The sequence below is a fragment of the Solea senegalensis genome, linkage group LG17 (assembly GCF_019176455.1).
Source record: "Solea senegalensis isolate Sse05_10M linkage group LG17, IFAPA_SoseM_1, whole genome shotgun sequence".
In the NCBI taxonomy this organism is placed as follows: Eukaryota; Metazoa; Chordata; class Actinopteri; order Pleuronectiformes; family Soleidae; genus Solea; species Solea senegalensis.
Window position 1 is genome coordinate 14,633,867 of NC_058037.1, and position 26,921 is coordinate 14,660,787.

Genomic DNA, 26,921 nt, shown 5'->3' on the forward strand with positions numbered 1-26,921 from the left:
AAGAGGATGAAGGGGTCTGCCGCTTAAAATAGGCAAGTCTGTCATTATTACCTGTGTACGATGTGTCCCGCTGCATCAGCAACAAGTGTGGTAAACACGTGAAAGCAGTTTCAGAATTATACTGTATGCAGGTCACACGAGGCAGGAAACCGTCTCAGTCCATTCATATATACTGTGGTTTATCGTCCATTTTCCCCTAAATGTGACCGTCATTTTCAAAATCGACATTTTGTGCTATTGAGACAAACTGCTCAGGAAAATATTTCCATATGTAATTAAATTGAGATTTTTTTTTTCTCAAATGTAATTCTTTTTGCAAACATTGTTACCGCCTCCTAGTGGCTATTCGGTGAACTATAATTTCCCTGTTAGATTCACCTTGATAAATGGAGGACTACATCAGCTTTATATATTATATAGTCTATGTGCATGACTGGAAAGATGCATCACTGTTAAATCACTTATGGAATATATTAACAAGTGATGGTTAAATAATGATAATAATAAATAAATCAATAATTTACCACAATCAACTTATTGTGGGAGCTTTTTATTATGATGTGCAATAAAACCTATATTATCTGTGCACAAACCGACCATAGTCAAACTCACTTTACATTTGTGAACACATCTTCAAACATTTCACTCTGTTAGGTGTTACACAGGGAATAATACAAAAGTTGCACAGCTGTCTACAATAGTGGATTTGTGCTTAGATGCAAATTAGCTTCACTTGAGCAGCCTGGAGCTGAATTGACATGTAGCAGCACAACCAGAATAATCTTGATCTACGGTTTTTGCATGAAAAAACAAACAAACAAACTGCACATCAATCCCATTTGACCCAATCAGTGAGAGACCTCGTTTGTATTCAGGTGTATGGCAAAATTATTTGGGAAATGGTTGACAGAACTCCCGACTGCTGTGTTTTTCCTCTTGTAGGATGATGGTGATCTAGACTGCTTAAAATAAATAAAATTAGAATCTTTATTGGCCAAGGAGTACCACATACAGGGAATTTGACTGTTTGTTTTTTGCTCACTGTGTAACTTTAATTGTGTTAAAGAAGACACAACAAGGACAATTGACAGACAACTGAGTGACAATAAGTTAACAAACTAACATTGTTGAACAAGTTAAGGATATGCTGAGCAATCCCTTTCTCTTCTGCTTGACAAGTTTATATGGTTTAATGTTGCCAACCATTTCCATTGCAAACATGCTGAAGTATCACACAAATCCCGTGCCAGGGAATGGCTAGGACATCTCATTGAAGAAGCATGAAGCTGGCTTGTCTCAGGTCAATTTATTCCCATGCACCAGCCAAATAATTTCTGCATGAATGTGTGCTGGTTAGGAACCTGATGGTAACAAGCTGCTTGATCCAAGGCCATTACTAAAGTTTAGTCACAATTAGGGTTGCACATTCCATGCATCTTTTTTTATTTAGAATTTTTAAACATAATTTAACAATTTGTCACAGAGAGTTTGTCACAGTTGTGTCTGATTCAGAACTGTTAAAATGCATTTCAAAAGTAGTGATCCACTAGAAGTAGCATCATGGCTGTAGCTGCACTGTTCTGTCTGAGTTGTGACGGTACGTCCAGGTGAAGGTGCTGCTTCATCTAGCTTTGCTTACTTCTTCTCCTGCTAATTACATAATGCTTTGGCCAATGTGTGCCATTTGCTGGTATAAATTGTAACTACACTGCATGTTAGCGTCCAAAGTTGTATTTTCACACAATGAAAACATTAGAATCACATGAGATGTCTTCTTTTAAAATTATCAGCGGTTGGCGTTTGTTTTGGGGACATTGCATAAGAGACAGCAAAAATGCATTAAGTGACGCATGCACAATATGGGTAGCCTGTATTCATTTTTGAGAGTCTGTTGTGAGTTGATGCAGAACTCTGTTGTAGGTAGAGGTAGACATGTGGGGTGAAGGTCAGGTTAAGTATGGCATGTGACCTTTTATCAAGGAGTCTGTTCCTTACCTGTCAAGTGTAGTGCTGCTCTGTATAAAAGGAGAAATACCTCAGGTATTACTGCCCCTGGCAGCAGCGGTGTTATTGTTTTCACCTTGTGTGTCCTGGAGACTCCCACTGAAGCCGGAACTTACGCAGACATGGTTTTTGAGTATTTTGGCAGATGTTGATGTTTCTGGACATGGACACATTTTGTCTCCAACCCCGAAATATAGAGGGATCAAAATGAAGGCCATGTCATACAAAACAACAGTCAAATTAAAAGTGAATTAAGCATTTTCAGGAACCAGTGATGTGACACTCTAAGCACGCACCCGACTAGGTACCTGTTGCTTTGTGTGTTCCTGTAGCCTGCAGTTAAATGGGACACTCCTGAGCCTGCATACAACTGTGTTTATTTAATTTCCATGCACAACAGTGTGAGTATTTCCAGTGTTTACTTTAGCATGTTTTCACAAGCAATTTCTCAAGTGCAGCAACCATCTTGGATTGTGCTATAAGCTATAATAATACAGGTGAATGGAACTATTGAATTGTAGTTTTGGCCAACTAATCTGCGGTATTACAGTGTATAAAACAGTCATATATTGAGAGCATAATGCTATATAGAGTAGTCGGAACTGTTGAGAATTTCCAGTATGAAGGTGGTGCACAACACTTATGTTGACTGGACTTAAATTTGCTTACCCATGTACTGTAGACAAGTCTCAACAGTTTGTCAGCAGTGGTGATGTTATTTGGGAAAAAGCAGAAACCTGCCTGGTCAAGTAGTTGGAGCTTTTCAGCATGATGCAACTTCTCGAATGCTGAAAACAAAACCTGCCACAAACAAGTTGGTTTCACTGCTGTCATTCAATTTTAAAGGACAGGATTGATCATATATATATATATGTATATATATATATATATATATATATATATATATATATATATATATGTATATATATATATGTATATATATGTATATGTGTGTGTATATATATGTATGTATGTATGTATGTATGTATATGTGTGTATATGTTATCTTATGTGAGCTGATGTCATCGATGTATGACACTGTTATTGGCACCATGTAGGAAAAGGCTTTTAATGAGCCATACCACCAATTTTCCTACAAATAAGCTGGACTGTGAAAACTAGAATTATAATTCTTGTAATTATATGAAATATCTGTGATGTTATGTTTGTCCTTCATTATAGAACAATCCTCGGGGTATTGATTCACTTAACCCTGTCTAACCCCACTGTTTCTCTCTCACATGCACACAACTTTATTAACCAGTGATTGGGCTGGCTATCAGGCATACCTTGTCATGCCTTGACATAGTGCATTGAATGTCAGGATTTTGTATTATCATGTTAGCCATTTATATAACTACAGAGCTAAGGTAGTGTTTGTTGATAACACATACATTGTCATGGATGCCAAACTTTCTATATATATTTTGGATCTATGGATTTATTGTATATTCACTGTGTATTATTTGTTTAATAAGCGTGAGTCCTTAAATAGTAAAATCCTGTTACCGCCTCCATTTGAACCCGTAGGATGTTTGCAGGACCAGTCATGATTATTCCAACTTGTTTAAATTCACTCACCATCTGTCGTGTCTGTAGTATAATCACAGTTCACACAAATATGTGCTAACAAACAGGTTGCATGCTCTGGCATCGCTGCCCGTATGTGTAAGTGTATGAAACAAAACAAAATGGTGGTACTGGTATTGTTTTTATCTGCTCGCTGTGTTGGACTTTATTTACACAGTTGTCAAAAAGCCAGGAAATAAGAAGTAATTGACCATAGCCCTTCTATTTTAAATCAAGTATCCTTACATGAGTTCGTTCCTAGAGTAACATGACTAAGAAAGGAAATCTGTACAGCCGGGCATGTTTCAGGTCCTCAAAGATACACTGCAGAGATTCTTCATCCCTCCTGCAGTGGAGAGGTTCGAGTGCTTATAGCTCCTGTTGGGTGATAGACACTGAAAAGATGAGTCACTCAGAGACCCAACATTGTTGCCATGGCAGCCATAAGCCTTGAGAGCAAGCCAGGGAAACATTTTACTTTCCAAATGCAGCCTGCTTCTTTTATTTGGATATTTCTGTCTCAGGAGTGATATTTTGAGCTGAGTCGTGATTTCTAACCAGATCTAAGCACATGTTTGGCCAGTGGTGTATTTTTGTCAATAGCCTAAATATAGTTCATACGTTCACGGTATCAGTCAATGAGGAGCATTGCTTTGAAATTCTGTGATTGGTTCCCACACATGCATCTAAAAGACAGGGCTCTCTTACTTTCTCTCATCAGTAAAGACAACCAGTCTCTTGTTGGAACTATTAATTTAACGGATATGAAATTCAGCATGTCTTTTATGCATTTTATTGCAATTTTTGAGTTAAGTTTTAGCCACCTTATTTGTTTTTCTGTTTTTTTTTAATATGCATCCACTATTTGCCTATTGATTGACAAGAGTTGCAGTGTTTCCATGCAGTCTGTCAGCTAAGGGCAAATCAATGATGAAAGGGATAAACCTTTTGTGTTGGACTGAGATGGTGTTCTGTGTTTGTTTTGTCACTGTCACTGCCATAAATGCGTGGCTTCTGACAGGTTAGCATTTGCATTTACCTATTTATAGTAAAGACTTAGTCATGGTTCCCTGCTCATATAATAACCAACTTAAACCAGGGCTGGGTGTTGGAAAGATGTGTAATTGTCTTTTTCATAAGCTGAATATATAATTTTTAATAGATTACTGAAAGGTGAGATTGTTGCTATATTATTATCTACAAAGTCTTTGGATCATAATGTCATTATGTGTGTCCATAAATGCAATGAGACATTCTGTCAATGAGTGTATGCATGCTTGACGAAGCATGTGCCTTATGTTTTGTGTGATTGATATATCATTAACTTGTAGAATCACTATTATTTCAATTCTTTTTTTCAATTCACTTATTTATGGTGTTATTATGTGCCTTAATTGACTGATGCAATTGATCCAAACATAAATATTTATCATTCTATATCAAATGGCTCAAGATCATCAGTGTCACCTTAGAGAACCTGAAACCAACAGGTTATTTGACATTGGTGCTTCTTCTTTTAAATATCCCGGTAACTGCTGACAGTGAGAAAAGAGGAATAGTGTGAACTTGCTGGACTGTTGGGGATTAATGAGCTGGTAACATGAATATAGAGTTGGACTTGTTGAAATCTATTAGCCAAGATGGGTAAAGAAATTTGCTGCAGGACCGTACTTCACTGTACGGTCCTGACCTCCTTTGGCCAGATCATCTGACGTTCATCTTTCTCAACAACTGTAGCACATGATCAAGTTTCAGAGTAATTCCCAGAGTAATGCAAGTTAACCAGCCTTAGTGGTTTCTCAAAAGGCATGTATTACCATTCATAGAACAAACATATAAAGATTAAAATGGCAAACCTTGTGAGGACTATTATTCCCTTTCATGTTTGGCTCAACCAAGTCTGGTTGACTGTTTCCATCTTTAAATGATTCAAATACTCCAAAAACAAAACATCTTCCTATTTCAGAGGCTGAAATCTGACAGTGTCTGCACTAAGGTTTGACACTATCAAGTGTTGATCAAAATAGTAGATTATTTTAACCAATCGGCTAATAGATTGCACTTGTTTGCAGGTTTAATAGTATTGTTTAATATTGTGTTTAATAGGTTTAATAGGATCTCAGATGAGCAGGGGCACAAAGCAAGCAAACATTGGTGTCTAACATCTTTCCATGTACCCCCTCCCTATCTTTCTACATAGAAATGTAGATAGTGGAGTGACATTTCTCGCCACAGCAGTCAAATTAAAAGATTTCTCTAAACAAAGATGGACAGCAGGCTAAATCTACCCATCCAGTTCAGCAGCTACAGTATGCCCTTGGCCATATTCTACACAATATCGAGGCTTTTTAATGTTTCCACACATCACTTTTGCCATCTGTATTGTTTTTGAAAGTGCTTCATCAATATGATCGGTGAAATGAGTGCAATACATGCAATACATTTCCCCCGTGTTCACCCTTCCAGACAGAACTCACATTAAGGCTGTATTCAACCCAAATGTCTCCTTTGCATAATGTGCAGGCTGCAAATCTGGACCTCAGTCCTTAATTAAACCATAACCGGGGTGTCAGTATTGAGTTACAGAGCTGGTCGTGTCCTTGGAAAAATCTATTAGTGATGCTTCTGAACCAGTCACAATATTTGAATATTTGTTTTAGCCGGAGACATTGAGCTGCAAATGTAATTACCTTTCATGTAAGAATCTGTTCTATTGGACAGGTTACACAAGCACATTTAAAGTTTCCTAATGTGAGGAAGTCTGCCTAAACTCCTCAAGTCTGTGTACCATGTGATGCCTGCAGGACTAACTTTCCCACTATTTAGAGGTCGCCTGACCTGCATAGTTTCCCTCAGTTTGTTTTGGTGTCTTTCTGCTTGGCTATAGTTCTATGAAATGTTGACAGCATGAAAAGGGCAGACATTGGCGTGAAGTGGTTTTCGTGTGGCACGCTTTTGTTGGGTATGATTTGATACGTTTGTCGTATATTTGATAGTCCATATGTCTGGACAACCAGTGTTTCTACCCCCATGTCGGTCATTGATCCATGTGGACACTACAGATCGGAGAAAATGCATTTCAGTATTAAAAAAAAAAATGCCGTGGTTGTAGAGCAGTGGCAATCATAATGTAAACTGAGGTCTTAGCTGCACATTATCAACCTGTCCTAGCTCTGAATTATATATTTTTGTAGTGTTAAATGTTTAAAATAATGACCTTCAAACTTTTTTTCCTCCAACTTTTTTCCCACAAAGGCATCACTCACCTTCACGGTTGCAGTCACAAGCATCAGCAAAGCGCAATGTTCCCAGGGCACAGCACATCCATCAATCAATGTAGAAATGAAACATGCGATTTTAAAATGGAAAACAGTTGCATAGCGGCCATTATCTTCACACACACCCTTGTGCAGTGTTGCATTCTGTTAAAAATGCAGGATGGTGCAGACATTTGAGGCATCTGTTATGGGTCCAAGTCCAGCAGTTGTTTTTTTTTTATTTTAAACTTGAATGTGTTAACTTTTTCATACTTTGTGATTCTGTTCTTTCTATACTCAGTCACAGGTGACGCATAATGTGGTCACAATGTGTCTATTTCGAATTTATTTGGAAAAAAAATAATAGGTCATAAATTAGTTTGAACTTGATTGTTGGAAAAAGTGACAGCCCTAACTGCAACCCTTTTGCACAACTGTGTGCTCTGTGTCTGCACACAAAATATCTTAACTTACATCTCAGTTGTGATAAAAATAAATGTGATATATTTAAGCTGTGATGCTGCATGTACAGACAACACACTTGAACATAGATTATACAATATTCTTTTCACTTCCCCCCTTCCAATTGATTTTCCTGTAATTTATGTTTTGTTAATGGTGGTAGTGGAAGTTCTCTCTAACGCTTTCCTCCTAACATACATCTCCTGTTTTTTATAGGACTGTCTTCCGGTGAAGACAAGGGCCAAAGCTTATGTTTTATATCTCTTTTTATACTCTTAACAATGGCTGTTCTGTGTTTAAGGCTCTGGTGGCTTCAAATATCAAATCTGTTTTCCTCGTTTGTTGTTAATTAAACATTTCACCATGCATTTCCTCTGACTTCCGATGCACTGCTGTGGTTGACAAGCACATATCTGGACAGTTTCAGGGTTTTTGCGTCATAAAACTCAAATTTTATACTATTGTTGAAGTCGTTGACGCAGGACGTTTTTGAAAAATGGGTACTTGCTCCAAATACATTTTTATTATTTCTCGTGAGGGCAGTTAAATGTCAACACATGAAGAGAAGTTGTTGCATTTCATCAAAATGAACACGCACCTATCGGATGTTGTAATAACAGCAGCATTGTACAGTGACATCCTGCCAAACATGGCTGGCTCTGCAAATACTGTACTTAACAGATCCCAACATAGTATTTCTTTCCCAGTGACAAACCAATGTGGTTTTCACCGTGTTTACAATAGAAATAAAATATAACCAGCATTATATGTCTACCACTCTATCCTCCACATGTGTCATGGGGCTGGAGCTGACATCGGTTGTATTGCAGGGTACACTCTATGGAAGGGCCAACACGAACAGCCATTCACTCACACACTTAGACCTATGGTCAGTTTAGAGACCAGCATTGAATGGTCTTGGGAAAACATCACAGCGGATAAGCTTGAGCAACATTTAGTTTCTGCATGACAACAGCTGCAGTCTTCTTAAAATACAGAAGAGAATAGCTGTTGTTTGCTGTCTGTCGCTGCCACCCAAAATCAATGTGTACTTGCTGTGTTTGTAAGACACCAGGCGTCCTCTGTTTGTCAGTTTAGGGGATGTCATTTTCAAGATGTTCAAAAGGTTACCTGGAAAAACGATACAACCTTTGGCTCCTCTTGTAACAACAACAATAGCAACAGTTCAGATAATTAGTGATTGTTTACTGTGTAATTTAAAGGTCTAAAAGGAATAATTATACATCTTGTACTGTATCCGTCTCCCAGCTTTTAATGCTACCACTTTCTTACTCATGGCAGTCTGTGGTTATGAAATTGCATGTTATTGTATCCAGATAATAGTCCTAAGTGATTCCTAAGGCCTGTTGTAAAACACTGTGGTCAGAATATACAATACTGAGAGATTAAATGTGTTGTCTCATCTAGGGGCGGGTATGATATGGATAAGAACTATCTCATTATTTTTTGGAATTTTGTAAACATTCAAATGCTGTGTTGTAAAGGAAATTGTGCAGCAAAGACTGTTCTGATCATGTGATCACGTCAGCCCACTAGTGCTTACTGCTGCAGCAAGGAGGGCTTCTGCATTTAGATACTCCATAATGTCAATTTGCATATCACTAAAACAACAATCCCGATGATATCTTAGACGATTGCCCACCTCTAGTCTCATCTCTGCTAATGTTCTTTGTGATTTTAAGATAAAACTCCTCAGGTGGGTAGTGAAATGTTATTTTTCTCATTCTCAAAAGCCGTGGGTTAGGGTTAGCCGAATCCACGTAGAGTGTTGTCCGCCTGATTAATTGGAATTACTTGCAGATGTTTTCTTCTCCACCTTGTTCTCTTTCATAGCTTCACAGTCCTAATGGAAATATTCTCCTCCCTCCCTCACTAAGCACCCCGAGGAGTTTGTGCACTAATGCATCTATCTAAAAATACAAAAATAGCCTCGCATTGAGAAAATCTTCCACATGTCAGACTGTATTTAAAAGCGCCTAGTTCTTGTCTGGAGGATAAAGATAAATCCCTATCGTGATATACCAACCTGCTCTTGACAAAAAAAGGAGTTTTGCTTATGCTTTACCTGCCGTAAACAAATGCTGTATTGATTATCCAACAAGAGTAAATACCTCCACAGCATAGATGTATAGTTTGACCTTTATGAAATTATGTAATTTCCGTTCTTGCTCAGAGTTGCATTCAAGCAAACTGATTTATTGTTCACATTTACTCCCTGAAAATGGTTTCCTCAAACCACGGAACGTTTTGAATTATTCATGTCTGCCCAAAGAGATGACACCTAGCCCCACAAAAATCCACCACATACCACTCCACAGGGAACAAATATTGAGCTGCCCTCTTGACAGCAACATTAATGCTGCAGGCATCATGGCCTCCTCCATTCTTATTTCAGTTTGGTATCCAGTCTGCCCTTTCAGCATGGAATCATCTTAGTATTCAATACTATGGGAAAATTGGCATTAAGACAGAGTACTGTGTTAACAAGTCAGCTCGGGGTAGTTGCACTCAGATGTTACATTCAGTCGGCGTCAGCAGGCTGCCTGTCTGAACTATAGATTTTGTTGCGTAAGTACTGCATAAGCTGTCAGCACCACTGGAATATTTTCTCTAGCTGTGAAAAGTTTTTCGCTGTCTGTCCGTGACTGTGCAATGTCCCCATGCCACACTATTTCATGATATAATGCCTGATCACTTGCATAAAGTTGCTTACTAAGACACTGCAACACAATCACTTCTCCCACTCCCCCTCCTCTCCTCTAACTGTCAAAACTTTACTTACTCATTCACATAAATGTTTTTCTGAGGCATCATGGCGATCCCTCCAATTTGCAAGTTCTGTCTAAAATGCGATATTCAGTTTACCTGCATATTCATCATGACATCAAAGCAACTCATTCTTTTTGTGAATGTATATAATCAATTTTAGAGAAATTGGTGAACATGACTGTAGCTATTGAAAGGAAAAGCTGCTTCACATCATGCACATTTGACTCAACTGGTAGTGATGGGAAATCGTAACAAAGTAATTTGTGTAATTAACACATTTTTTCAGCCCATATTATGTTTCCATCTCAAGCTGTACACTTTATTCATCAATTTTAATGAGCAATTTTACTGTACCCGAATGTCAACATTTGTAATGAATGCTTTGTGTATTTTCGTAACCTCACAACCTTTGGGGTGTCCCGTTTGGGAAGTGTTGTAAATCAGAGCCCGAGAGTTAGTTCACATTAGCCAAGTCTTCCTACTCCTGTTGCAGAAAGACCTCTGTGAGCCTCCAATGAGCCTCTGCTGAGTTGAAACAGGACATCACTGTACAGTGTGTCAATGGATTTCTGGGATGGCTGCCAAATGCTGTACATAGCTTAGCTGGGGTCAAGTTTGACAGCTTTAATACAACCTGAAAGCTCTCACCGTCTAATCCATAAAAGGCTTTATAATGGAAGCCTAGAATGACTCGGCTCTGCCGGTGTGGGGCAAAATACTTTGGCGTATTGTGTGGTGATTTGTAGTTGTGTTATATATCTTTAAATATATTCTTTCTGTCTGTGATGCTTTCAGACTTCCTCAACTAGGATTTGAATCAGTTGGTGATGTCAAAGACGATGTATAACTTTCATCTTAGTCTGCACAAGCGACTCATAACACACATGGTTACACTCACAGTTGTAATGTCTCCTATAAAGCATTTTAATCTTAATATATAAGCATTAATCCAGCATATTTTCCCCCTTGTGTGTGATTCCAGATGCCCCCTCCACAGAGCAGCAGGAACTGTTCTCCCAGAAACTCCAGCAGTGTTGTGTCCTCTTTGACTTCTTCGACTCTGTGACGGACCTGAAGAGCAAGGAGATAAAGAGGGCGACGCTCAACGAGCTTGTGGACTATGTTTCTACCAACAGAGGGGTGCTGGTGGAGACCACATACCCAGAGATCACTAATATGGTGAGAAAAATTTATTCTGCACAACCACACAGATCTCTGTTCACAATCACTTGTAGCATCCTGTGCATTTGCAAAAATGGATGGATTATTACATGTCATTCTAGGCTGGTTGTGAGGAACATGAGGAACATTTCTGTATTTATACTTAACTCTCCACTTAATTTAACTCACTGGCTGCCATTGACTGCTATAGACATCAATTCGACCACTGCTCTGAAAATGGCTGGCAGCCAATACACCAGAACTGAGTCCAATGACTTTCTCTCTGGTATTTTTATTATACAACGTAAATAATCTATTTTCTTTTGTGAAGCTAATTTTGAGACTCTCCAGCTATTTCCATAAAATGTCTTTTCACATAATGTTTGTGGCAGTGATTGTTTCCATGGCATCACACTGTACATTATTGTAAGTAAGAAAATGAGTGACTCTTGTGCAGTGTGATTATCAAGATACTTATTATCATTTTTGTATTCATGACAAGACCTTTACATAGGCATGAGACGTCTGTCGCTGGACATCGCAGGGCTAACATACAAACAACCATTCACACTCCCACACCTACACTCAGTTTAGAGTTTCCCCATCAACCTCTGTATGTTATTAGCATTTAGTCACAAAATGCACTGTGAACTGCAGACTGAGCAAAAGCTTTGGTAATTGGTATCAGTCAACCCGGTGCCCTTCTAAGAATGATGTGCCACAGTGCTATAGATTTGTGTTCATGTAGTCGGTTCCTCAAACAGCCTAGTTTCCTCCTACAGTGTTACCATGACTCATGTGCTGCCATTGCAACACAGCAGTCAGAAATGTAGTCAGTGCTGCAGTGAGTCGCTCCACACTGAAGATTATCAGGAGCATGTCCACACCTGAGACAAGGAGTCTTCAAATTCCCTATTGGACTGTTGGAAATCTGTCTTAGACTGAACAAATATTGATGTAGAATAGCATTAACAGTGTATTTGCAAGTTCTTAAAAGCCATTGTCATCTATTTGATATTACAAAAACCTGAAAATATCCTAATCTCACTTGGTTGTAACCACAGAAACCATGATCCTGGTTTCTCTCATTACAGGCGTTACAGGGTTTTTTCCCCTCATAACTTTGGAGACTGCACATGTTGTTTAAGTGCCTCTTGGCATGATTGGATCATGAATGAAAATGAAAACTTCCTGACTGCCTACACTGACATCGCCTTAACGTAGTTAGGAGTGGAGTCATATGATTGTATATTCTCGTATAAAAAGCACCATTCAGACACATTTAAGTTTCTTGTGACGCCATGATGTTAGATTTACCAAACAACACTTAAATGCTGCTGACATGAGCTAACATGTGTAATTATAGTAAGGTTTTTTTCTGCCAACAAAGACAGCATTTGCTGTCATCATTTAAACAATGCAATGTCTGTTTAAAATATGTAAGAGGTATTTCTGGTTCTACACATTACAGATAGCATGAGCAAATCCACATACACACATGAGACTGTTATGATCTCATGAGATTTGTGCAAAAGATACAGGAAATGGCATATATTAACCAGATCTTTCAAATTAAGATTGACATGAATTGGAAAATCTGTTTTGTTTTGTTTTTATTCCAGCCCTAGTGGTTACACAAACATTTAAATAAATACCACCTATTTTCCCTTGTCTAAAACTAAAGTCTTACTTTCCTGAATTTGAACCACCATGCTGATAAACTGTTCTGTTCTTCCTGTCCTCATTTCAAATGTCTGCTGAGCAACCAAGTGGATTTTTCCTAAATATAAACATTGAAGGTTGTGGTAACTAAAAATTGGATATGTGGGATGTTGTGCTCAGTCTGCAACATGGCATGATAAACTTTGCTGTGTGCCAACACAGGCAGTAAACACAGTTTTGAAGCCAGTTCTTTGAAGTCAGCACAGGAGATTTATGCTGTAGATATTTAGCAGTCATGTCTGTCCATCCACATGACTATGAAATAAAATCTGCCTGTTCTTTTGAGTCAAATGTTTTTGTTTTGTTTCATTTATAGTGTGCTGCCCAAAGAAGGGTACAAATGTCTACACACTCCAAGACACGACAATAAAAAAATATGTGTAATGCTTGTTTTAACACGTGGTAAACGTATGAATAATGTTTTCGGTTAGGTGGTTAGATGGAGCCACATAAGTAAAGATTCTGAGAATGATGATATTGGAAAAAAGCCATATTTGATCACGCATCATGATCTGAATAATAAGCTGTTGCTCATTTATACACTACATAATAACCCTCTGTTATTTCTTTAAAATGCCTTATCAGAAGGTTCGCAGGTTTGTTACCTGTGTAAATGCAAATCTCTGATTGATGCACTGGTATTTTTCAGTGGATTTTCTTCACAATGTCACTGGTCTGTCTTGTGTTGTGTATGATAGAAGGATGCAAGTCATGCTCAAGAGAAAGTCTAGTTGAGGTTGCTGAAAGAGGTTAGATAAATAGCAGCTGCACTTTTCGCAAGCTGGACTGATAATGGCTCTTCTTGGTACTCCATGCTTGGCATCACATGATAATGAAGAGGTGAGTGTTTCAAGTGCTGCCCATTATTCTGCTGCACTGACGCCAGCTTTGATCACGGAGATCGTTGAGATTACAAACGGCGAGGTTTCCTCATCTTTTGTGAGACGAGGTTTTGCCAACTCTGTAATTAGTGTCACGAGTATATTGTGGAAAATCGCTTCTTTCATACAATTTAGATTGACTTCTTCTCTTTCTTTCTTTGTCTGGAGTAAGACCGATGACATGCATGTTCGCTAAAAAAAGAGCATTGAAAAGCTATAATTACCCTCTGATTTGCTTAAAGCCACATCTTTTTCATCCTTTGTGCCAATGCCACACTCTAAGCTTCCCTCTTCCCTTTCTCTTTCCTCCTGTGTTGGTTGTTACGGCAGGCACTGAAACTGACCCCACACAGAGCTACAGCCTCCTGTGTCATCGGCGTGCCTACACTGGTTTTACTCACAGCTCTGTCACTTGGGAACAGCCCATTTTTTCAATCCTCCTACATTATCTTCACTCATACACACTAATCACTGTTTCCTTCCCCCCCTGTGAAATTTTTTTCATCACACGCCTCCTATGTTTGTCATCCACCCACAATGTTGTCTCTTGTTCATCTGTAGTTACAACTTATTTTTCAATATTGTGAATAGACTGTGGAAAATATATTTCTGTTGGGATTCAGCCTAAAATTTAAACAGTCGTGTCACTGTATTAATGAGAATACAGCAGTGGAATAATTAAACGCTGCACAGTATGGCTGGGTATTGCTCCAGATTTCCTGAATGATTTATTTCTGATCCACAAAGTCCTGATTCAGTTTGATATTCATTTATTCAGTGTATGTCAGCTAAGATTGGCACAGCGACCCTCTTGTGGAGGATAAAGCGGTTGAAGATGTATAGATAGATGAATTTTTCTTGGATCTTCACAGAGCTAATGTTGTAAATTGAGCATTTGGATCACTCTAACCTGGCGCATCATTAAAATGACAAATGTTAACATTAAAAATGGACCCTAAAGAAGTTTATTTAATATTACCAAACACCACTCTCTTGCAATTCTTGTATGTCTGGATTTTACAACTATGGACAGTTTTAACTGCAGCTGTTATTGTGTCTCTCATCATCACTCTGGTGAGGCACTTTTTCACGCAACAGTGTTTAAGTTGAACCAGGTTCGACTTTCCTTGTCGGCACCACTGTTTCATGGAGCGTGCCTCCTCCCACCCAGCAGCCTTTACTGTTAACTCTGTAAACAGTGAAATAATAAATCATACAGCCTGTCAACAGGTTCTGTTACTGTTGGGCTAATGAATGACATGCTCGATTTAAGCAAGTTTGGACACTGTACAAATATTCTCGCCAGATGGTATTTTCATCAGCTCAGAAACAGCTGCACGACAGCGTCACACTGCTGTGAAATAACAGGAAGCACAGGAGCAGGCAAATAAGAGCGCAGGGTAACAGTTGTTGGCCCAGCTCGTCCAACTGTGAAGAGGACAGGTGACACTAAACAAAGCTGGGTGCCACCCTCTTTTACTAATGCTGAGGTCTGACTGTAATGGTGCTGTGAAAATGTGATTGTCGCAGTGTCAGTGCTGAAGCACATTCAGCCCTGTTCAGCAAATACTTGGAGCAGGGGACTGTTATATAATATTATAATGACCCACACAGAGACGTGTCACTAGGAATGTGTTCGTTTCAGTGTACAAGAAACAAGAAGTGGGGGTTTCAGACCCAAATCTCAACATGACGTCTGCTTCCGTCAATTATTTCCAGTGTTCACTTCAAAGGGGGCATCATGCTTTTTTTTTTCTCCCCACCACACCTGTTACGATCTGTCTCTTTGTAACAGATGTTTTTATAGTTTGTTTTGTAGCCTGAAGTCCATGCATGCAATCATGTCAGAAATGACATTTCGTTGACCCCTTTTTCAGGCATTTCTTGTTTTTGGGTGAACAATTAGTCCAAACTTCTTAAGCTCCTTTTCCATTAGTGTCATTTTGGATTCTCCACGTGTCTCTGGGTAATTTAATGTTGTCTTTATCACTTCAGCATGACTGTGACAGCTTTTCCAGCTCCCTACGGCACTGTGTGTCACACTCAAATTTACCGTGGCTAAATATAACAAGGTGGGACAGAGGCGGCAGTGATCTCTCGAGAGCAATTGTCTTTGGTAGTTAACATTAATAGAGGTTTGCAGCCAATGCAGAATCTGTAATGTTTTTGTCCAGGTCCATTAAAGTGGGTCAGATATGGTCCAAATAAAGCTGCTGATAAGTGTGGAGTCTCAGAAACGAAATGCAGTCTAATTGAACAGCATTTGGTGGGAAGTCTGGCCTTTATGTACGTCTTTAACTAAAAAAACACTTGTTGATCCCATGTATAAAACATTTTGCTGGCTGTACGTTCTCCCATGCTCTCCTGTGACGTTAACCCCCGTCTGTTTATTTCTGGCTCTTCTTTTCTCTTCAGATCTGCACCAACATTTTTCGGACCCTTCCGCCAAGTGAAAACCCAGATTTTGACCCAGAGGAGGATGAACCCACTCTAGAAGCTGCGTGGCCTCACATCCAAGTAAGAATCGGATACTGTCCACCATCACAAGCCTTTGTATCGCATTATTGTGTAATTAGGGTATTTACATAGTGCATGTTTGTATTTTGTTTTTAAATTTTCCTTGTGTCTTCCAGCTGGTCTACGAGTTTCTCCTGCGTTTTCTAGAAAATCCAGACTTTCAGCCCAGCATTGCGAAGCGATACATTGATCAGAAATTTGTCCTGCAGGTGAGCGTCTTATATTTACAACAGTTCTCGTGGCATCCGTCAAGAAATAATCAGGCCTGATTGGCTCTGTGCAACACATACTGTATGTTTTATTGGGTTTTCAGACATTAGCCACATTCAAAGCCACAAAATCATCCTCTCACATCCCCTGGAGTACTGGTCACCCACTGATTGCTCTGGTAGACTATTATTTTCTTTAGTTGTCAAAATTTCCAAGATAATCCATTCACCAAAACCAAAAAAAAAACAAAAGAATTCTTCCATTTATACTCATAGATTTTTTTTTTTGGTCAAATGATCAGATTTTCCAAGTGATAAATACATGTATTTGAGCCTGAGTTCACCGACGTTCACTCTGGTTTTTGGATGAGTCAAACCATTAATACGCTGCAGCCCGTCTACATCTGTCCCAGCGCAGTACCCACCTACCTCAGGAATGCTTCACTTCTTGTGCGAAAGCAGCAGAGAGAAGCATCAGCTAACATGGACCACAGAGCCAGGAATGTTGGCGGAGCCACATCCGAGGTGCTTGCATTGACTTTCCATGATGCAAGTGTGTCTTGGCAGAGCTTTAAATAGCTGCCTGTTGTTTACTCTCTCAAGGAAGGAGAAGCGGACTGTGGTTAGAACAGCGGGAGTGAGATAGAGGCTTAGGTGGCAGTAAAGGCTTGTGGTTTAGTTCACGTAAGTCACCATAATGCACACAGCGGCGTGGGAATGGTTCCTGTGATGTATTTTCACCCCACGCAAGTTAGAGCCAAAGCACAGCCAGGAGAAACATCCTTGGAGTCGTTTAGATGATGAGAAATTCTCTGAAGGTGGTCCTTAAAAGGATAGGCACATTTTACTATTGAGAATCCATGCTGGTGTATTGGTTTCTGTATATTTTTAGAGTCCACCACTTTTGGCACCTACCTAGCAGAACCCCCAGGTGACCTTATTCATTAGCACATCTCTAATATTTACACTGGGCATACAAAGTATGTGTTAAATAGTCTGTGTCATTGCATCATTTGCTTCTGGGTGTGAAGTGAAACACACAGGCGTCTTAAAGTCTTTCAACGGTGATTTAATCGGATGTAAACCTGTTCTGCACCAAAAAGATTTCTTCAGACACATTCTTTGAGTGCGAGCTTGTAGATGTTGACTGATAAGGAAGCTGAACTGCTCATAAGGAACCAGTGATTGAATCAGCAGAAGCCAAGTTGATGTGTATTCTGCGTGGTATATTGCTTAAATGTGTTCCTCTGTAGGCCCAAAGTCATAATTGTTGGCATAGTTTGGTCCTTGAACACATTTCTTTGATTATTATGGCTTCTGATCCCACTGCCGTTGACATGGGAAAACAACGATACGAGGGGCAAAGCACAGCACATGTGGTCAAACACATGGTCATGGTGTATTTGTTTCCCCTCAGGGAGCACTGATGGAATAATGAATAATGGAGTGTGTTTGTCAATGTGTTGTATGAAGCAACTGTTTTTTTCCCCCAGTAAGGAAAGAAATCATTTAAATCCATGAATGACTCCTCACTGTGGTAAGACAACTTTAGGTTGAGGTTCATAAATTCTTCTCATCTACTCTACATCTGTGGAATTGAGTCCAGCATGTCTCCAGTGTGTATGCATCTCTGTATCTTTGTCCATTATTGATTACTCTGTAAAACCCAGGTAACATTAATGCAAGTAGTATGTAAATATGACTCTAACGTAATTAGAACCAAAATTAAATAATTTAAGCCACTTTTTTATCCAAGTCTCAGCATAATTTTAGCATCAGGCTTTAGGCAGAAGAGATGAACCTCAGGCTTTCCTGTGACATTATCCCATTAGTGAGTGGAAGCCTGAGGTTTTATGTCTAAAAAGAAAACCACTTCACTTGAAATCAAGTTAATGTGAGGATTTCTAGCCAAGTCATATCCAGCAGTTGTGCTTTATATGTGGTTGTCACCTAGTTGTCACTCATCACCTTGTAGTCAATCAAATTACTTTCACCCAGGCTTTTAAACAAGGTATTAAGGAATTAATTTCAGTAATGACCTGATTGTCCTCATAATGGATGTTAAATTGAGAGAATTCACTTAAGTTTCCATCTCTTTCCCCCATATGTCTGTGGTCTGTGTGTGAACAAATTAACTTGGGATATGTAGTCTGGTTTGAATCTAGGTTAAAAAAAAGCTACCATGACCACTGGGTTATGTCGTGCTTGTCGCGTTCAGGAACTCTAATCCTAGTGTGACCTATTGTGATTGAGGTATTGACATCACCGCAGGCTAAAGCACCATCTCTGAATTATGGTCTGGCACCTTGTGTTTCATAATAACACCAGATCCAATGTCTATATTCCATTTTAATCCCATTGTCTAACTTCCGAACCGTCACAATTCATCTGTTCTGTCACGTCAGTGTCTCCAAATCACTGAGTGTTTCTCTCAATTACTTTTGTCATGGATTAATCTGTTCATTAGATTTTTTACATATATATATAAGTGTGCATTTTAGCTTGACATCAAAAAATAATAGGTCGTAGGCATTTGCAATTCCATAGTATCCAAAATGTAATTGCCAATATTCCTTCCCTGATGTCTGTATTGTCAGTGTGAGATGCAGAAAAGAACCATTCCTTATTCTTGAATAGATTAGTGATACAGTTTGTTTTGCCTTTGCCCTACACGTTGATGTGTGTTTGTTATTTTTCACCGTCTCTCTTTTTTAGCTCCTGGAGCTGTTTGACAGTGAGGACCCGAGGGAGCGGGACTTCCTGAAGACCATCCTGCATCGGATTTACGGAAAGTTCCTGGGCTTACGAGCCTTCATCAGAAAGCAGATCAACAATATTTTCTTGCGGTAAGTAAAATCTAAAATTGAGAACAAAATGCTGCAGGAAACATAACATTCAACATGAAACAACTGTTGTGTTATATTGGTGTTTATTTGTTCTTCTTGGTGAAAATGGTTGTTTGATGCCTATTCCCTAATCTTTCACGACGCAGTGGAAACACAAACTAAAGACTTTTTGGTCAAATCTTTATTGTAGAACTTTCTAGCAGGCAAAGCTATTTGTCTTTCATTCTATTTATTTGTTCATTGTTGTAATTGGTATCAAAGCACCGTTGCCTTTAAAGAGCCTTTAAGGTGCATTGTCAAAGCCATGTTTTGTTATATATTGCCTTCGTATACAGCTTCGTAAATCTATCTATCATCAGAACCTGTACGACTTGTCGGTTTTATAACCTGACTAACTGTCTAACTGTCTAACTAACTTCTACCTAACAAGATGTTGTCTAACTGCAAACTGACGTCTGCTTAACTGTGTATGTGGAATAAACCTTCAGAAAGACAGTCGAGTTGTGCCCGCCGTACTTGTTCTGGTCACCCTTTCCAGAAGGGAGCATTGAGCTGGGAAGACCAGCCAAGAAATCTGGACAGTTATAAAACCGTTGTCGGCGCCGTATCTGTGGAGTACGGACTGCCGAGCGGAGGACGGCAATCGCGAAGTACCAGGACCGGAGTGCTGGTGAAGCAGCCATGAATCACTAAACGGAGGAGCCGGAGCAAAGAGCTAACGGAGCTGTTGAAGGATTAAAGGAAGTGCCGCAGCCGTGAAGAAGGCTGTGAAGATTGCACAAGGAATACAAAGCTCTTCTGGGCGAATAGCTGGAACAGAAGAGCCAACGCAGCCGTGAATAAGGTTCTTCTGGGCGAAGAGCTGGAACAGAAGAACCAACGCAGCTGTGAATAAGGTTCTTCTGGGCGAAGAGCCTCACAGAGGAGAAGCTGGAACAGAGGAGCCAACACAGCCGTGTAAAATGGCAGACAACAAGCCAGATCTGGAAAGCCTACAGCGGAGGCTATTAAATGCGCAGCGGAACTTGACAACACGTTTTAATCGTCTCAAAGTTAACGCTGGCCACCTCGATGAACTGTCGAAAGAGGTGACAGGATTGAAGAGTGATTATGGTGTTTTCATCGATGCCAGTATTGAATATATTGAAGAATTGGAACAAATAGACCGGACGGACGATAACTGTGAACTGAGCAATGCCCTAGCAACGAGGGACGCTATTGTGCAAAGGTACCGTGAGACTATGGAAATGCTGTGGTTCAAGGATGCCGAGCCGGATATAAGCACCCTCGTGGCACGGTTCAATTCAGCTTTCGACCAGGCCGAGGTACTCGGAAGAAAAAGTGCACTACAGTGGTGTCAGCGAGAGGCCAGAAGGAAGGGACTGGATCAAGAACTCCATGAACTCAGAGACGCTGTGTATGTTTGGAAAGACTATCGGCCATATGGTAAGGAAAAATGGAGACTCCTTTTAACATTGAGAATTAAAAAGGAGGAACTGATGGATGAGTGGTCATGCTGCCGGGATAACGAACGGGGAAATGGGCATATCCGACCAGTAACCCGTGTTAATACCATCCCACCTGTTCTGCATGGTGGGAGTACTGCATGTGTTACCAGCCCTCCTCCGCAGACCCTCACTAGTATGCCAGGACTTCACGCTACTCCCGTCCACTTCAGTATGGGACGAAGGAGCACTGTGCCCACCAGCAACTCTGGTACAGTCACGGGAGGAGACAGCACTCAGGGGGCCCAACCCAAGAAGGTCACACAGATAAGCTTGCCTAAGCTCTCCGAGAACGAGAAGGCTGATTGGAAGAGTATCCGGACGCAAGCGGGTCCCACAGAGTCCTTTGAAGTGGAGCAGAAGAAACTGAAGGGTCAAGTGACAGAGTTACAGAAAGTAACGGAAGTCAATGACAAGAAGGTAAAGGAGCAGAGTAAACTGAGGGCCGAGATGCCTGAGCTCAGCAGGGAGCTGAACTCTGAAGAGACCCAAACTGCAGAGCTGCAGGAGACCTTGGCGCAAAGTCAGGAGAATCTCACTGAGCTTCAATCTGACTTCTACCAGAAAGAGTCAGAAGAAGAAGAGTCGACTCTGCATCAAGACCTCAAGGCACCAGAAGAGACCCAAACTGCAGAGCTGCAGGAGACCTTGGTGCAAAATCAGGAGAATCTCACTGAGTTTCAGTCTGACTTCTACCAGAAAGAGTCAGAAGAGTCTACTCTGCATCAAGACCTCAAGGCACCAGAAGAAAGACTGAGCTTAGCACAGGAGGACTTGGCTACCAACACCAGCCAACTCCTGCTAACCACCCCACTGCTAACTCCAAACCAGACAGGTTTGGAGGCTCAGACAAAGGAACTGAAGAGAAGCCACAGCTCATTGGAGCCAGAGCTCACTGAACAAGAGCAGGAGCACCTGGTGATACTGTCTTTAGAGAGCAGACTTTCTGAGAAAATGCTAAAACAGTGGCTTGCGCATGTGAGCAGCCCCAAAAACTATGCCTTCCCGGGAAACCATTTTGAGAGGCTGTTAATGTTCCTGAAAGGCCAAAAGTCATTATCCACAAGAATAGAGATTTTGAAGTTCAGCAAGCCAATCCCCATTTACATTTCTGAGAGACCCAGCTACCATGAGAAGCCGGTCGACTGGAAGAAGATCCTAGAGGGAGTGGAGAAGATCCTGAAAGAAAGGGGCTTCTACCTCAAGCCCTGGGTCCGGTCTGGTCAAAGTGGGAGGAAGGACGAGGCAAAGCCTGACCAAATGACTCTCCTTACTGAAGGAGAAGTGGATGTAAAAGCACCAAACCCATTAACTCGTCGCAGCCTACCGAGCCAGATCACTGGATTGTACGACCCTATCGATTTAACAACACCTGTGAAGCAAAAAGGTGTGATTCTTGTGAGAAAGGCCTTCCAGGAAGCTGGAAGGCTCTCCAAAGACACTTGGGATGAGTCCCTCTCTGACGAACTCCGAGGGAAAGCAATCGAGCTGTTCAAAGAGTACACTCGCTTGGGGAGCATCAAGTTCTACAGAAGCCTCACACCCTCCGGCTGGAGGGGCAAGCCCTGGGGAACCACATTCTCTGACAGAAGCTGTGGATCTTACGGCGCTGTACTGTATCTGCGATGGGAAACGCCTGATGGTGTAGTTACCCGGTTGGTGAACCCAAAAGCCAAGTTAACCCCCTTAAACCAGAAAGGCGACGCAGTCAAAGCCGAAATCTGTGGGGCTGTCTTTGCCGCACGCCTGAAGGAATACATGCTGAAGCATGGGAGCTTGACTGTGGAAAAGTGGTACCACTTCATGGACAGTCAGACGGTGCTGGGAGCCATCCAGAGAGACAGTTGCAGATTTCAAACATTCTTTGCAAATAGAGTCGGAAAGATCCAGAAGGCTGGGCCCGTAACTGATTGGTGGTGGATCCCAGGTGAAGTCAACGTCGCTGATCTCGTCACGAGAGGGTGTTCACCCAAGCGACTAGACGAAAACTCCGCGTGGCAGAAGGGTCCCGAGTTCCTGTCTAGTCCAGTGAAAGATTGGCCTATGGAATCTGCAGCAAAAGTGGCGGCTGATGCTAAAGAGACAGTGAGTAAACTCCAGAAGAAAGACTTTACAGCAGCTCTCATCAGAACCCAAGCGCAGAAGTTGTTAAATTCTGGTAGTGAAGGCCGGAATTTCACAGATGGAGATAGCAGGTCTCTAGCAGGGCTCCAGTTGGCAGGATATGAGACGAAACCGATCCCTGTCGAGACCAAGAAAGATGAGACACTGGGGGGAGCCGCACTCATAGTCCGAGTGGGTCTGAAAAGGTACAACCCTCTAGCTAAGCTCTGTGGAGGGGTCAGTCATGCCCGAAAGGCTGTAAAGAAATGCGTTGCTCGTATAGGGAGAGCCCCTATTCCAGCAAAGTGGGAGGTAGTACTGACAGTGACCGAACTTGAAACTGCATTCCAAGATCCCCCTACGTCATCCCGCTACGTCATCAGAGACACTGTGAGGCGGGGAATAAAGAACAGACTCGTCGTCAACAAGGACGAAGCTTCGGGGCTCCTGCGGTGCTACGCCAGAGTCCAAGCCATCACCTGGGGAAACCCAGGAGTACCCCTGGCCCCATATAATGCCTGGATCAGCACCCTCCTCACACGGGAAGCCCATGAAGCCAACCACGAAGGCGTCGCTGGCACACTCCTCCGGGTGAGGTCCAAAGCGTGGGTGGTACAGGGGCCAAGAATTGCAAGAAACATCATCGACTCCTGCGTGCACTGTCGAAAGACAAAGGCAAGGTTGTGCAAGCAACAGATGAGTGAGCTCCCTCGTGAACGATCTGAACCAGCTGCACCGTTTGAGCTAACAGCACTGGATCTCTTTGGTCCCTACGTTGTCAGAGACACTGTAAAGCGAAGAACAAAGACGAAAGTCTGGGGAGTAGTATTCAGTTGTATGGCTTCCAGGGCTCTGCATGCTGACATCGTGGAAGACCTGTCAACGGATGGCTTCCTAAAGGCGTACCAGCGCTTCACAGCTCTCAGGGGCCACCCGAGAAAACTTTGGTCAGATCAAGGGACCAACTTCGTGAGCGCCAAGCCAGCTTTAAAGGAGCTCTACGAATTCCTGAACAACATCGACAAGGATCAAGTCCAGAAGAAAGCAACCGCCGCCGGAACCGACTGGTCGTGGGTGTTTCACCCAGCAGACTCTCCCCATCGAAACGGAGCAGCTGAAGCAGCAGTCCGTACACTCAAGAGAGCGTTGAGCAACATCGGGGTGGAAGGTCACTTGACAGCACTGGAGTTCCAGACTCTCCTCTACCTGGCAGCTAATCTGTCAAACGAAAGACCAATCGGCGCGAGAGTCCAGGTACAAGACGAGACTGTAGGAGTCATCACTCCCAACTCACTTCTGCTTGGCCGTGCTGGGCCTAGTGGGGACTCTCGAGGGTTCGAATACCTGACTTACCCCGTTGCACGCCTAAGAGCGGTCCAGATCGAGGTCGACAAGTTCTGGAAGCGGTGGTGCCAGCTTCGTTCGACAGAAATGGCACGCACCCGCGAGGAATGTCACAGTGGGAGACTTAGTGAGGTTGGCTGACCAGAATGCACTGAGAGGCCAGTTTAGGCTCGGTCGAGTTGTGGAGGCCCATCCTGATGTGAAAGGCGTAGTTCGAGATGTTAAAGTGAGAACGTGCCAAAGTTGTCCGGTTTCCAGTGGACAAAGAGGGAAAGGCAAAGAGAAAGAGAACTGTCCCTCCACCACCATCCTTCACAGAGATGTCAGGAGGCTGGTGGTTCTGTTACCAGTGGAGGAACAGAAATAGATTCCCCACCACATGATGGTGTGTTTCGGAACAAGGATCAAGACCCCCCCTCCACCACCCTCTACGAGAGGCTGGTGGTGTGTTTCGGTAAAGGGCGCCACTGTGTCATCAAGGACAACATGTTCATGGACAGTGAAACCTTTATTTGTCATTTGTATCTGTCATTCATTTGTATTGTGCGTTCGTACTCAGCAATGTAGCTTTATGTACCCACTTTGAAAGGCAAAATTTGTAGTTGTTGTGGTCTACTTGGATTTAGGAATCAGTAGGCCAAGTGGGAGGTGTAGAACTTTCTAGCAGGCAAAACTATTTGTCTTTCATTCTATTTATTTGTTCATTGTTGTAATTGGTATCAAAGCACCGTTGCCTTTAAAGAGCCTTTAAGGTGCATTGTCAAAGCCATGTTTTGTTATATATTGCCTTCGTATACAGCTTCGTAAATCTATCTATCATCAGAACCTGTACGACTTGTCGGTTTTATAACCTGACTAACTGTCTAACTGTCTAACTAACTTCTACCTAACAAGATGTTGTCTAACTGCAAACTGACGTCTGCTTAACTGTGTATGTGGAATAAACCTTCAGAAAGACAGTCGAGTTGTGCCCGCCGTACTTGTTCTGGTCACCCTTTCCAGAAGGGAGCATTGAGCTGGGAAGACCAGCCAGCAGAAATCTGGACATTTATTGCTCCTGTTGCTGCGTGACGGCGGGCCTCAGACAATTGAAACAGGGGACACTCAATGTCGTTTCCAACAGGCAAGGTGGTAAAATTGGTGCACCCACTTTTAACCATCTGCCACTGACAATATAAATAGTGCCACAGTTGTCAGGCTCTGTTGGTACATACCATGAGTGCACATGGAAATGGGTTACCAAACAAAGCAGGTCAATGATGTATGGATCGTTAAGTTATGTAATAGCAACCATACTTTTTGTTTCTTAGTCTTCAGCCAAACATGTTAATCTACCATAATTATGCCAGTTGGATTTATAGAACACAAGTTCAAGTGTGGAGTGAAATGCTGCACAGAGAAGTAACAAAGAGAGAAAGAACCAAACAGAAGCTCATACATGACAACAAAAGCAAGGGTCATTTTAAACCTAAAAAACTAATGAAGAAAGCAGATGTAAACACATGCACTCTCGCCCTTACACTCAAGTCTAGACTGGAAGAAAGCCAGGATCAGCTGATCTCGGGATCTGAAAACAGGAAATGGGAGTTCAGAGATTCACGGAGAAACCAGGACACACAAACCTTTAAAAACTAATATGCTTATGCAAGCCTGGATGTGTCTCACATTTGTTATTATTATTATTATTATTATTATTATTAGTATTATTATTGTTGTTGTTGTTGTTGTTGTTGTTGTTAATAATAATAACAATAATGATAAGTATAATACTGATGATGATAATAATAACTTTATTCATACAGCACCTTTGTAAAAACAGAGTTTACAAAGTGCTTTGGGGAAATCATGAAGCCAAACAACTGCGAGCTAAAATTAGGACAAATTAAAAGAAAATAAACAAATCAAAAGGGTTTTAAACCATGAAAACAAACAAAATGAGGTCAAGGTCAAAGGGTTAAAAAAATAAACAAGGACACATGAATGCCAGTTTAAAAAAAGAAGAGCTTTAATAGACTGACTGATTCCTCCTCAGGAGATACATTAAGTCAGGAGACTGTAGTCTGTTTCGTACACCAAGTAAAATCTACTAAGTTTAGCTTTTTAGTGTTCTGCATGTAATTGGGCAAAGGGGAAATGTCATAATCCACCTCCCAAGTGAATGTTTTAACAGAACACAGTATTGGCAGCAGCCCGATCTCATTTCTGTGTAAGTTGTGATGTTGTGGTGCGTTTCATAATTCATGTTGTCACTGCATCTGTTGCCTCCGCAGGTTTATCTACGAAACCGACCACTTCAACGGAGTCGCTGAGCTGCTTGAAATCCTGGGCAGGTTAGTTCTTAATGTGTGGTCATGTCACATAAAGATTTGATGTTGTCAAAGATGGTGAGACAACAAAATGTATCACTCATCAATGCGAAATGCCCAATAATATCTTTTTTGTCATACTGTATTTAAACTGTTAACTCATGATATTTGACGTTTTGATTGTGTTTATAGAAGGAATGAGTCCATTTCCTTAGACTTTGAAAAAGTTTAACAAGCTTTTTTTC

At 41.2% G+C, this 26,921-nt stretch overlaps 1 protein-coding gene across 1 annotated transcript in view; it reads left to right on the forward strand.

The window, feature by feature from the left end:
- ppp2r5a (protein phosphatase 2, regulatory subunit B', alpha isoform) overlaps positions 1–26,921 on the forward strand; it is a 34,198-nt gene that overhangs the window by 1,029 nt on the left and 6,248 nt on the right. The window contains exons 2-6 of the mRNA XM_044048583.1: positions 11,065–11,261; positions 16,262–16,363; positions 16,480–16,572; positions 19,288–19,418; positions 26,641–26,700. Coding sequence (XP_043904518.1) covers positions 11,065–11,261; positions 16,262–16,363; positions 16,480–16,572; positions 19,288–19,418; positions 26,641–26,700 — 583 coding nt within the window. The remainder of the gene's footprint in view (positions 1–11,064; positions 11,262–16,261; positions 16,364–16,479; positions 16,573–19,287; positions 19,419–26,640; positions 26,701–26,921) is intronic.